The 13,599-nt window shown below is 36.8% G+C and overlaps 1 protein-coding gene across 5 annotated transcripts in view; it reads left to right on the top strand.

Moving 5' to 3' along the window:
* RYR2 (ryanodine receptor 2) overlaps nt 1-13,599 on the top strand; it is a 380,332-nt gene that overhangs the window by 108,505 nt on the left and 258,228 nt on the right. For 3 of the 5 annotated variants that reach the window (XM_061471190.1, XM_061471194.1, XM_061471191.1), the window contains exons 3-4: nt 391-495; nt 13,569-13,589. In XM_061471190.1, the coding sequence (XP_061327174.1) occupies nt 391-495; nt 13,569-13,589 (126 nt within the window). The remainder of the gene's footprint in view (nt 1-390; nt 496-13,568; nt 13,590-13,599) is intronic. The other 2 variants (XM_061471193.1, XM_061471195.1) reach the window with 1 other exon arrangement.

Here is a 13,599-nt window from a genome sequence, read left to right as displayed (position 1 = left end):
GAGAAGCTGCTGGCTTGGGCTTGGTATTCAATGACTAATGTTTCCAGTATAGAAAATTCATCTTGACCTGGAAACCATCATAAAGATGAGGTCTGCTACAACCAGTAGTGTAAAGACTGATAATCCCCTCCTCCCACAAAGTGTCTCAATACCAATGACCCGGTACCTCCAGTGTCAGCTTGCAAATGCTGAGCAGAGGGGAAGAATCACTGTCCTCCTCTTGCTGGCTAAGCTGTAAACTGTTATAGCCCTGTATGTGGCTGGCTTTCACAGCCTCTAGGATATAGCAGATTTTTCAAGTTCATGGAAATTGAGGGAGAACAGAAGCACTGGAGTGCGCCATTTAGCAAATCTCTCACTAATGTGATTGCATTTTTTTCTTTCACCTAGAATGTTCCACCTGATTTGTCCATCTGCACCTTTGTGCTGGAGCAGTCTCTGTCAGTACGGGCCCTCCAAGAAATGCTGGCCAACACAGAAGAAAAGGCAGAAGGGGTAAGTTATTAAATATTCACTTTTTTTCATCCTGCAAAATACAGTTTGTTTGTTTGTTGTGGTTTGTTGTTTTTTTTTTCATGAAATGTGTACCACAGATTTCGTGACTGGCACAAGCTCCTTTGCTATAGGAATGGTCTCATACTGAGAAATTCTGAACACTTCCAGCTTCCACTGAAGCTTTCCAGAGCTGTAAATTCCCAACAATTTCAATGTGCTGCGGGTCATCATAGAGCTCCAAGAATGTTTTAATTTGAGATCTTACAATGTGAAATATAAAGCTTGACCACTTGTTCAGAACAGCTAAGCTTTCTGAGCATTTCTGACTATATCAAGAGGGACTGTTAGGTAGTCTTAAAATTACATGTGTGTTGTTTTTCCTTATAATTCACCTTTATTGCTGCAAATAAATTGGTATTGAGTATTTGTGGGTAAGAAATATGGAAACTAATGCATTTATACAGTCTGGAAGATGAAGGACGTAGGAATTAATTAAATTATTATTTATCCTAATAGGAATTGTTTCACTAGCAAATAGGTACTTACAAGTAAACCATAGTAGTGTAATTAATATTCTCTGCTGTGTAATTAATTTGATTTGTTATGATGTAGTTGGGTGTTCCATATACACCCAGTTAGGGTGGATTTGAATGCCGTACTTCAGCTGAAATCCTATAAACTGTAAGTGAAGAAGAGTGACTATAGGCCCAGGAGTTACACAGGTAAAAAAGAAACAGGGGTTAACCATAAGTCTGTCACTCAAGCTGGCAGGAGAGAAGCATGTTTCTGATATTTCTGAGAATGCCTTGAGAAAGCAGACTCTAACATAGTGTAGTCAGGTCTAAAAATGCCAGGCACTGAGACTGAAAATGGTACCTGGGAAATGAAATCCAGGAGCAGTCCTATGGATGATCCAAAGTCTGGGCTGTCAGTGACAGTTTGTTCCAAGGCCTTACTCCAACAGCAAGAGAATGAAAAGCACATCTTAGAGAGGAGATGATACCACAGGAAAAACAAATAAATTAAAAAGAAGATACAAGCATGATGTCAAAAATTGCAGTTCAAACCCAAAGATGTGCAGTGATAACTCAGTAGGGTCATATGGGTGAAGCAGAGCAACAGTTTGCTTGCTGCTTATTACTGCCAGATGTGGGCAGAAACAAAACAAATTGTAGGGGGAAGTATGTGTTAAGGTAATGCTGTAGAGCAGAACAGAGTCAATGAAAAAAAAAAACAACCTAAATTTTTGAATACAAAGTATTGAAACTTTTTTAAAAAAACACAGCATTAATGTGCAGGTTTTCTGTTGGGCTGTCGTTAGCAGTCTTGGGGCCAACTGTTAAGTGAATATTTACTCTTAGTACCAAGATCACATCCAGAGATAAAGAATGAATTTCTCTGCAGAATGGTTAGAAAATGTGAGTTCCGGGATTCTGTGGGAGGCTAAAGAGGGCTTTGTAGAAGTCTCAGGTAGAACTTTTGCACTAGTTCTGGACTATTTTCTGCACTAGATGTGAACAAAAAAAGGGCACAGTGACTCATGGGACCTACATAGCTCCAAGCTGGAAGAAATGTGTTTGATGGTAATCTGGTATTTCCTGGAAACAAGTCATGATGTTTTCTATGCGTAACCATGAAGGTTAGAGTTCTGGACGTTCATCTCTCTGCCTAAAGAAAAGTGATGGCACTTGTGCTGGTGTACAGTGCTCTGTACTTAAGGGTCTTCTGAGATGGACACAGTAAAGGTAAACAAAGTCTGAGTGTGGTCATTATGTAGTTGTTACCTGTTTACAGAGTTAGTTTACTGTGCTCTCAACACCTATTAAATCCCATTATTAGCAGAAGACAGAGCTACAGCTATACCAACCCAAAGAGCTGGTGTTCACTGAATAATGAATATATTTCTATCAGAAATTTTGACTGGCTTCTGTGCAAATTAGGAATCTGCTTATGAGTGTCTATCTTACTGATATACTGATATTAAAAGAGAATAATCTTGAAAATAGGAGCTTGTCGATGAACAAGGTCATACTGTTGTCAGTGGTGTTATTTTTCTTTCTAGTATGTCTCTGGAAGCCCGGAATAATGATACTACTAAAATGACTGACTATGTACTTGTTGATAAATTAACATGACTAACTTTTGGTATCCGTCTGAAAAATAGGTAACGTTTTCCGTTGTGTTTATCTATCGTGGGGTAGGTACTTATGTAGGCAGCTTCCTATTTGCTTGAAGTAACTGCTAGAACATATGATTTTTGCATTTAATGACTAATGTGGTTACTTCAAGCTTTATGAGAAGAGGTAATTTTGTGCATGCATCTGAAGCACTATTACCTTCCTAGAGCAGCATCAATTTTTTACTTTATAACAGTGTTTTCTTTCATTTAGAAGAAAGTGTAGCAGTTTTCTTGAGATATTGTTACTATAAACTTGATTCAGTATGACCTCAGTTTTCTAATGCAAAGAGTCCTACAAAGGAAGGCCTTTTCAGTCCTCAGTTACTTTTCACTACATTAGAAATCAGTAAGGCTGCTGTGTTTAAAAAGTGGTCTCCTTGGGCTTCTTTTGCTTCTGTGGTATGTAATCTCTTGAATGCTATGTTTATATAGCAGGTGTTCTTATTATATAACAGGTAAGTCAGCAGTGATGAAATACTTGAGTAATATGACCAAAAGCTCATGCTGACTTGAATCAGAACAAAAAAGAAACTTTCCTCGTGCTTAAGAAAGAATAAGTAAGTGCAATAACAGGATTTAATTTGAATTGTCAATTAGGGTTTATTAAATCTGCAGGAGTACCTCTGCCTACATTTTTAGTGCAAGAATCCCAAATCTAGGATTCCCATACTTCAGGAGATTAGCGATCCATTAATCTGAGTATACCCACTTGTCTATCCTGAATCAGCTAAATGGTAGTATCACACAACAGTGGGAAATGGGTGAAATTTCATAATAAGGAAAGTCCTTCTTCTGGTTAGGTACCGAGTAGTTAATTTGTACTCTGAAGTTTCATTTCCCTTTAAAATTCTATGCTTAGCTCTGGCAGTTTATTAAAACATTGAAATTCATAGCTTGATTGTATGCTTTTGGTTTAAAAAATAAAACCGTAACCTCTTTTATTAGTAAATAATCATGTAAGTGAAGACTGTCATTACACGTATGCTCAGAGTCTGGCTCTGGTCTCTGAGGCAAGCAGAATTATAGCTGCTTTGTCCTAGATGGACCTATAGGCTAGGTATTATTTTGACTTGGTTGGGGTGTAACCTTTTATTATTAGAAAAGCAGGTGAAATATTACAAGGGAAATCCTTAGCTTTTTAATAAAACATTTAAGACCAGAAAAAGCCTTTAGGTTATCTATTCTTAGCCTGGGCATTAAATTTTTCCAGTGAACTCTCTTCAGAGCCCAGTGCCTTGTTTTTCACTAAAGTTACCAGACTGAATGATCCTGAGAAAGTGAATCCAGAGCTTTCTGGAATAATTTAGCAATGGTCAGGACAAGATGTAACTGTGGTTTGCTTCTGATTTTTTTTTCTTTTTTTTTTTTTTAACTCTGGTTATTTGTGTGTTTCTGTGATTTAATCATATCTTCCTGTACTAGATTCAAGAGCTCTAGCATTTAATACTTTCTTCTTGTGAAAGTGTTGAAATGCCATAATAAATAATTTCCTGGAAATTTTACCTGATTTGCTTAGGAAACTGTATCTGGCCATCTATTCATTAGTACTCCTGTGTTCAGTAACTTCTGAGATTTCTGGATGATATAAACAGTATTAGAATCAGGGGTAGACAGTTATGTAGGCACCATACCACTGCCTTTTGTGGTAATTAAAAACCCCTCACCCTAATCTTGAAATTCAGTCAAGATTTTCATAATGCAGTTCTGTTTCTAACTCTCATCTTGCAGGTATCAACATACACCTTGGGGTGCTTTTTATGCTAATGATGCTGTATATGCATCATTGGCTGCCGTATTGATCAAGTTTGAATGTGAATGGTCTTCCCCAAAGGGATAACATTTGAATGGCAACAGCATGGGTAGCATTTAAAAGAAAAGAAGAGATAGGACTAAGGCTGTGAGTAGTACTGAACAGGCTGGATTCCTGTCCTGCACAGAAATGGGAAAGAATTGAGTCTGGGGAAGAGCAGGCTTCATCTGTATATTGCTTGCATGCTGTGTCAGAGTTGGTGATGAACCTCCATGGTTTCTGACAGTTTCACTGAACAGGTGTGGATAGGTACTGTAATCATGAAAACACATCTGCATGTGTGTAACTGCATCTCGTCATGGCAATAAGAAATTGGAATCCATGGTAGCTACATCATTGAATTAATCTACAATATTATAGCAAAAATGGCAGGTTTCATGAGACCTATTTTACACCTAACAATTACATGTTTGTGGAAAAATGATTTCTTTAAATGCTTAGCCATTCCTTAGCAACTGTGGAAATGTTAATTCACTGAAAAGGTATGGTTTCTGGTTTTGGAAGGTTATGCTGGAAAGCCATCAAACGTTTTGTTTCAATAACAATAGTAAACCCAAAGCCTTCCAATCAGGTGAGTGTATCTGTCTATTTTAAGTATGTAAGGATTACTGTTGTGTGAGACTTACACTATTCCAGGTCTAAAGTTAACAGGCAGATTTATTTTTTATTTTTTTTTTCTCATCATAGAGAATAGCATTTTTAGTTTACTTATGAAGATGGCAGCAACTCTTGAGTTGGATGTAGCGGGAGAGAAGGGGTGTATGATCAGGGGTCATAACAGAGTTCTCTGTGAACAGAGAACAGCTAAAACCAGGGAGCAGCTCTGTTTGCCGAGGTGAGATTCTGCCTCTCGGCTCCAGGTGCCTGATTTATAGCCTGGGCTGGGACCTGAGAGCAGTAGAAGCTGTGAACCCCTGATCCACAGGTGTACTATCTTGCTTTTTTCAGTGGCAAGGTGATCCACCTTGGCTAAACTCAGCAGGGATGGAGGGCTTGGGATGAGCTCAAAACTCAGTGGGAACTATAAACCAAGACCTTGCCTCAGTGTGCATCAGAATTACTCAATCTTTCTTAAACCTGGATTTTATATTTTAGTGTTTGAACTGCCACTCTGCAGGCAGGGCCTTGTACCAGCAAGTCCTGTATATGATTTTTGTAGTTAATGCTCGTTTGTGCAGATAGTGCTGATGGTGCAGAATGTGCTTGTAATTATGGCAGTACATGCAGCTTCCACTTCTGAAGCAGGCTTTAGTAGCTGATAGTCTGTTGATAAATATGCAGAACAATTTTCTTAAAAGAAGTTTCTAGTTAAAAAAAATGTCAGCATGAGTCACAGAAGATAATGGTACATACAGAGCAGAAGGAAAAGGACAAATTTGGAAACCCTGTGTTTTTTTCACAATTTTTTTAGTTGTGATTATTTCATCTGGTAAATTCACATAACGTAATATATATTTAGGTCATCTAGAAGCTCACTATTTCAGGTAACGGATATTTATGCATTTTTTTCTCTTTTTCTAAAATTCCATTTTCAGGTGCTTAAAAGCAGTTTACTGTGGAGGTCTCTACTTCTTGAAAAGAACTTGTGCTTTTGTCTTAATTTTAATAGCATCAGTAACTGATAAATCCTTTGGGTGTTTGAAGGAATGTCAGGAGAGGTTTCTTATCCTCTGTCACTATTGTTTGGGTACGTTAATTGGTGAAATATGAACCCTTCATTTTAAAGAAAGTACTTCTTTATGGGTTTGGAGATCTTCAGAGGAATGTGTTAGGTAGCCAGCATTTTCCTCTGCCTAGAGGAGACCACAATTGTCTTTCTGCAGTGATCCCGCAGGATACAAAAGGCTGAGTCCTTTCCCAGTTTGACTTGGAACTGGAGTGAATAAATTTTGAACTGCATATTTGTCATACAGTTTGTCCTGGAATTGTCTAAAGTTTATAGCTGAGAGAATTTGCTCCTTGCTGTTTTTCTAGGAATGGTTTTCAGTAGGTTTTTAAAATTCTGCCATTTAAGTTTCCCAGTGAAAATTTAAAGCAAATGCACTTAATGTTTAAATGCTTCATCCACAGCATATTTACTTCTCTGTAAAGTAGAAAATAAAACTTCATGATGGGGCTGGGAACATTTGTGAAAATGACAATTAAAACACAGACGCTCTCCAGGGTTGCACGCTGTTTAGCCTTTCTGTAGCTTAGATGTCTGCATCTACGTAGCCTGCCTAGTCCATTTTCAGCTCATGAATACCATGGCATGGGTTGACATGAAAAAAGAGTACACAGGATAGACTTACTACTCGGATTTTTTTCTGAAATCTTAGTGACTTTTCCTACTTGTTCCAAGTAATCACTTTCATAAATGGTTTCAAAACTGTAAAGAAAATTATATATTAACACAGAGATCTCTGTAGGAAAATTAAAAGCTCAAGCAAGGGATTAATGGAATTAACTGATTTGTCAATCTTCACAGTAAAATTTCATCATTTCTGCTTGGCACAGTTCATCAGTGAAGTACAAAAATTCCCTCGTTATATGCTAAGACATTTAGGAAAGCATTTCTGTTTTTTTTTTTTCTCTTGTTGTTTGTTCGTTCTTTTTCTTTCTTTCTCCCCAGTAGCACAGATTCTCTTGTTCCAAGTATCTTTTAACACAGGCTGTTCTTTGAAACCTTTTGTGGAATAGACAGTGTTTAGGGGCTTTCCTTGTAGCTTGAAATACAAATCTCCTGAGGATTTGAAGTCTACAAATATAGCTGGTGGTTTTAGAACAGTCCATCAGGAGGCATTTTATAAATTCTTTATCTCATGCTTGTCCTCCATGTATTTAAAGCAGTCAGTAATTTTTGGTTCGTAGCTGACTCCTTTCTATAGTCTGACTGCATTTCATGAAGGGAACTTTAAGTGCTTTTGCTTCTTAATTCTGGGCAAATTTTTCTTTATTTTTCTCTTGGCATATTGGATCACTTCAGACTGTGGGTGAGATTAGACTAATCAAGAAGTCAGATATAGAGAGCCAAGTATGAAGGAACCCTACTGTAGTTGGGATTTGGAAAGAGCTTCCTGAAAATGAGATCAGAAAGATGATGATTAAAGGGAGGGTTACAAACACATAACATGGAGTCAGTTCTGAGAGGAAATGGTTAGGTAAAAGTCCCATTTGTTTTTCAGGTTGATATAGCCAATTTCTGTTGCCTGTATGCATAGTTCAACAGTTTTTTAAACAATTATTGATATGCATTGATTTAATTATTTTTCTAACATGAACCTGACACTGAAGAAAAAAGTTCCAATGCTAAAGAAATACGTACCTGTCTTTTATTGCTGTACTCTGAAATCAGTGCGAAAATCAAAGATCTTTTCTTAATTTCTTTTGATAGCCTTTATTTCCTTCATTTATGCTGTTGTTTTTGATCTGCTGTGTATTTTTCCAAATGTGGGGATCAATAGTTTTTATATATTGTATTCTCATTCCTCTTACTGACAGAAGATCTTAATTTTAGAGCAGATCTGATTGACCAGTATACAATTACTGACAGTAAAATCTAACTTTTCTTTACTCCTGTAGTAATATTAGGTCTAGAATGTCCTTGTTTTCCCCTAAATGTCACAGTCTCCCTTGCCACTAGCCCCAGTCAAGTTACATTAGAAAAACACTGAAATACAGACAGAAATAATTTCTGGAGATCATGAGAAAGTAGCCATAAACCAAATATCTCTGTTACCTTTTATTTAAAAGTCAGTCATATCATGGTAGAGCATTGTAATTAAGGATAGGATTTTTTGAGATTTGTGCACTCATAAATCCATGTCAGACCTTATTAAGAGAATGAAAGCATTGATTGCACACATTGTGTGTGCATTCTAAGCTACGCTGTTTCTGTAATATAAAAAATTTAATTTCATAATATCTACTCCAGTATTTGACAACTTAATTTTTCAGGAAAATGCTGTCTGCGGATACCCATCAGTTCCAGCTAAATTGCATCATGAGCTTATTAACTCCCATCTAATCATCCAGTCATGGCTAATTAATCACTTCTCCTGGTGCCTTGTCTTAATAAAATCTGTTTTCCGTGGCACTGACCGGCAAACTGCTGTCTAATTTTATGTGTGGAGCAGTCTTTGCCAAAGGGAGCAAAATGCCACCTTCTCTGATCCAAAGGACCTTGTGTGAAGGAATCATCACACGGAAGTGTCTTTCCTGTCTAATTCTGCTTTTCTGTTTAAGGGATGGGGAAGACGCATGTTTCCTCACAGAGCTAAAAAGCTTTGCCATGCTGCAGGGAAGTGATGGAGGCATTTTTGGGACAGGAACACAACTCTAGCTGGTGGATTTTTGAATGTTTGAATCATCTGACTCCAGCTGTGGAACTCTGAATTCATTAATTACTTGGTATCAGTAAGCAGCAAGATAACACGGAGAGCTGGCAGCTTTATCATTTTCTCAGCATGGAATGAGAATGAAAAGTAATCTTATACCTCATGCAAACAGAAATTGGTAACACTCCGTCTTTGTTTTAATGAGTGTTCTGTATATTAATGAATAAGACAAGCTATCAAGGTACTTCCTCAGAAAAAGAAAAAAAAAAGGCAGTTAAAGGCACTCTTGACAATTTAAGCTCTCTGATTTAAACTACAGTAGCTTAGTTGTAATGTGTCTGTGACAGCTAACAGCAGTTGTGAGTATGACAGGCTAGGAGAAATCCCACTTGAGGAAGAGTCTCAGAAACAAATCACAGGTCTCTTAATATAATGAACTAGAGCTCTTTTAATTTCCTAGCACTGACCAGGAAGATTTTTCTTTTGACAAGGTATAGATGCAGTAAGAAGTATTTTTTTTAATGAAAGAAGTACTTTTTTAAATGAAGCTTTTGAGCAAGAAGTCCAAACAATAGCTTCTTATTTCTATAGTTTGAGTGTTTTCATTACTTCGAGTTGTTTACAGGTGTCAGGCATAACTCATTGAAGTAACAAAATACTGCAGTAGTAATTTTCTTCATTAATTCTTTGCATAAAACTTCATCAGATAGCAGAATATCATGGACAGAGAGAGAGCTATTATATATAGCATCGTTAGTTTGTAGTTATTGCAAGGTCTGACCTTCCAAATTTTGAGTTTGCACAACCTAAATGCTTCTTACAGCAAAGAAAGTAAGTGAGGGGAAGAAAAGGACGGAGAGAGAAAAGAGATTAAGAAGTGGAGCTCAAAGCGTTTCATGCAGTGTGGGCCTTTGCATCATACAGACAGACTTACCAGCTACTGGCTTTATGAAAAGATGAGGTAGTTTAGAGGATATTCTACTTAAAATCATGACTATTCTCAGTTATTTTTGAGATGCCGCACTGCTAACAGGAAATATGATGGGGAGAAGGGGTGGAGGGGGGGGGGGGAGGAGAAGGAGGACAAAACTAGCAAAACTTTTGCAGATAAAACAAATACTGTCATTTTCTCCTCAGTGCACCTTATTTAGCATCAGAAGTGATTGTTAGCAGGCCATTTCAAGTAAGGCACAAAAAACCGTAAGACTTGTCTTTGATCAACTACACTTTGATCAAATGTAAGTACTGGAAAAAATCAGAAGCAGTATTTTTGCATTCTGCTTATCCTCAGGAAGAGGCAAGGACAGGAATAAAATCATTATCTATTTCAAATCACAGAATTGTGATAAGCGAATATTTCTAGCCTAGCACATGGGCTCTTCTTTTGTGTGCACCATATTTGGAATGAGGATGGATGAGGGCATATGACGTAAAAACAAACATTTTTATCACCCCAGACATGCTTGCTATTTTGGATGTGTATGAAAGCCCTTTTTCCAGCCTTACCATGACCGTTGGATCTCTAATGTGCTAAAAGTTTTCTTTCTAGGATGTTGGTCAATAAAAACTGACTTTAGGGGAAGAGAAAATAATTTATTTCTTCTCAGTTAAATGTCCTTATGTAGGTCGCATACAGAGAAGGAGCTAGACCAAATAGACAGGAAAGCACAGCTCTGGAACCATCTTGAAAGAAAAGCCTGCTATAGAAAATAACTCTGGGTTGGAAGAGAAGACATATCATCAGTTACCTTGTTCAGTATAAAGTTCAGGATATCAGGATGTCTATGAAGATAATCAAGTGTTGTAATGGAAACAAAAACACAGTTAATTTTGGAATCCAGTTCTAGTTGTTCTCATCTTGTTTATCTCTCTATTAGAGAGCTTTAGACAGAGGTTTAGCTGTGTGTTCTCAACTGAGAAATGGGAAAAAGAATCTTATTTTTATAGTAAGGTTTTCCTGCTTCAGTTCAGAAAAATGAGTATAAGAGCAGAGGAAAATAAAATATCCACTATCTGGAATGCAGTGCTTCATTGAGATTTCAGGTCACAGTCCCATCTGTGGATCATGGCAATATATCTGTTGCAGGTTTCATAAATAGTTTTAGAGAATGTGGCTAACCGTAGTCAGCTAAGATTCTCCTATACTGTGTGGAATAAAGTTCCTTAGTGTTTCTGTACACTGCTCAAGCAGAGGAAAGAAAATAGAAATCAGAAGCCAGAGTTAGGAATGGTAGGCTGTTTTGCACAGCTTAAAGTATCTTAATTTCCAACCTTGTGCACTTGTAATTAATGATGCACTGATAATTAATGTTGCTGTGTTAGTGGATGTTCTGTGAGCTTGCTTATGTCTAGATTCGAAAAGCAAGTTCCTGAATGACTCCTCATAATGGTGAAAAGGTCCCTCTCTTTTTATTTAGTTCATGACTCCTTATGACAAGAGAAAATAAGGGTAATCAAACTACATTCCTTCTCTTTAACTGGCTTTTATGTCTGGTTAATGTAGTGCTGGATATCTGCAGCACTCAGGAAAAAATGTTGGAAAACCAGCCCTCCAGTTTGGATTAAATGCATTTAAAATGAAAGCTTGTCTGTAAAGATTGGAGCTTTTATGTGCATCTGAAGAGAAGTCACCAAATGCAGATCACTGAAGTTTCTGGATTAGCACTGCAGTAACTTATTAAATCATGGCTGTGTGTTCTTCATGGGGGACTTCTAAGGAAAGTGTTAAGACTCTGTAGTATAGTGTTCTCAAGAAGAGCAGTTACTTTGTAATTTTAAATTATGTCTTTGATCTCTTGCTTGTATCTTAGGGTAGAATTTTGCAACCTTGTGTTTGTTTTTTTTTTCTCCTTACAGCACTGTGTTCCTTAGACAAACAGATGTATGGATGCCATACCATTTTAGTATCCATGAAGCACTACTCTCTGATTTGAAGTGTTGTATTTTCTACTCATTAAATTACTTGTGGTAATGGCTACTTGCTAGCAATAGACAATGAAATGATTTTTTTAGCTTTCTGTAAAATGATCAATTAATGTAGTATAAGTAGCCCACAACCATTGAGTAAATTCTAGAGACATTGTATCCTTCATCCTCTTGGTAACTGGTGTTCTCATGGCAGGATAATAATTTCCCATATTCAGAACTGTCATATGGCAATGAATCCATTACATTTTAGTATCTAATGTTTGCCAGAATCATGTTCTTCTCTTCTGGGATTGTCTTCCAAGTACCAGATAGGTGTGGAAGGACTATTTCTAAGCAGCATACTGCATTTGAGGTATATATGTTTTAAGATGGACTCTGCTTTCTCTACTGGAGGAAATATTAAAAAGGTAGATAGTTTTTGGATAAAGAGAAAAAATGGTATATACACCGACCTAAACATAAATAAAAATGAAAGATTTTATTATGGTGTGCGCTATACCATGCTTTCAGAAGCAGATCTCTTTGGATGCATTATGAATGCATCTTTCCTGTGCGACTGTCATCTAGATGTCAGACTGTAAGGTCTGAGAAGTGCACATGCGTAGTTCAAGTGGTTGTCCTGAGAGACTGCTGAATAAAGGTGCCTTTCACATGTGCCAGTTTCTGTTATAAATCCGAGTGCAGTCCAGATCTCAGAAGAGAGGTAGGAACTGTCAAATTAACAAATGCTTATACATTTATCATGTTAATTAGTTAACAGGTCAGAGGGTGTTTTCTAATCTTTCTGTACTAGCAGGACTGAAAAATACTGAAAAAAAAAATTTTTAATTGAAATGTATATTAGAAAAGTGAGAAAATTTACTTTGAATAAAACTATTTTAATAGATGAGAACTAAATACATTTCATTACAGTGATTTCATAATTAAGCTACTACTGGTTTTGAAAATTGCTCATAATTTGCATTAAGCTATCATAAATTATTACTAAACTTTTGTGTGGCATCTGCTAACGAAAGGTCAGTGTTTACCTGCAGTAAAACCACAGAAGGCTTGATGTGCTGCAGTGTTTTCTGTGCTAAATCCAGAGGCAAATCTACTTCACATATACTGCTGGAGGTGCCAACTAAGTTTTTAATAGATAGTGCCATACTAACCTTTCTAGTAGCTGAAATGTGTTCTCAATCCTTTCTAAGACTGTAAGATGGTCTACAGGCTTTTAAGAGTAATTTAAAATCTGTTTACTTAATGAACCTTGAAACAGTTTTGTTAATACAAAACCTTAAGCTTTCAGAGTGGTTCTTTCATTCCCCATAGAAAAAATTAATGACATTTTGGTGTGCTGTTCTCTGTATGTAAGAGACTCTCTTATGCTGTAGGTTGTAGGGTCAGGGTTTGGCAGGTGTGCCCTAATTTTACATTACATACTTACGACATCATTAAATTGGCAAGCCACTAAACCTTTTCCAGTGAATAATGTTCACTTAGGACAGAGCTTTATTCAAGACAAAATGGAGATATGTGGGAAACTCTTTTGTATTTTTGGCTGGTTGGTACTGAATACAGTGTGGAATAAATTTAACATGGGTCTTTATTTTGCTGCCTGTTACCTGATATTTAGATGGACATTTTGGACTTCCAGAATTTGAAGTGCTTCCCATAAAGGCAGGAGTGAGGTATTGGTATTTTAAAGAGGAGATACCAGGAGAATAGCTTCTACGCATACATTTTCTTTCATACTAGATACATTTCTGAAAATGTGAAATGTTAACTTCAGAATAGACTTTGATATGCTGTGTTTAAGGAAAGAGATTTACTGATTTCTTGCTTTTTCTTTCTACAGCTAGTTGATGTGGAAAAATGGGTATGTGATT

Source organism: Pezoporus flaviventris, unplaced genomic scaffold (genome assembly GCF_033815535.1).
Source record: "Pezoporus flaviventris isolate CSIRO_AGI_PZ_B2104156 unplaced genomic scaffold, CSIRO_AGI_Pfla_v1 ptg000066l, whole genome shotgun sequence".
In the NCBI taxonomy this organism is placed as follows: domain Eukaryota; kingdom Metazoa; phylum Chordata; class Aves; order Psittaciformes; family Psittacidae; genus Pezoporus; species Pezoporus flaviventris.
This window is presented reverse-complemented; position numbering and strand designations above follow the sequence as displayed.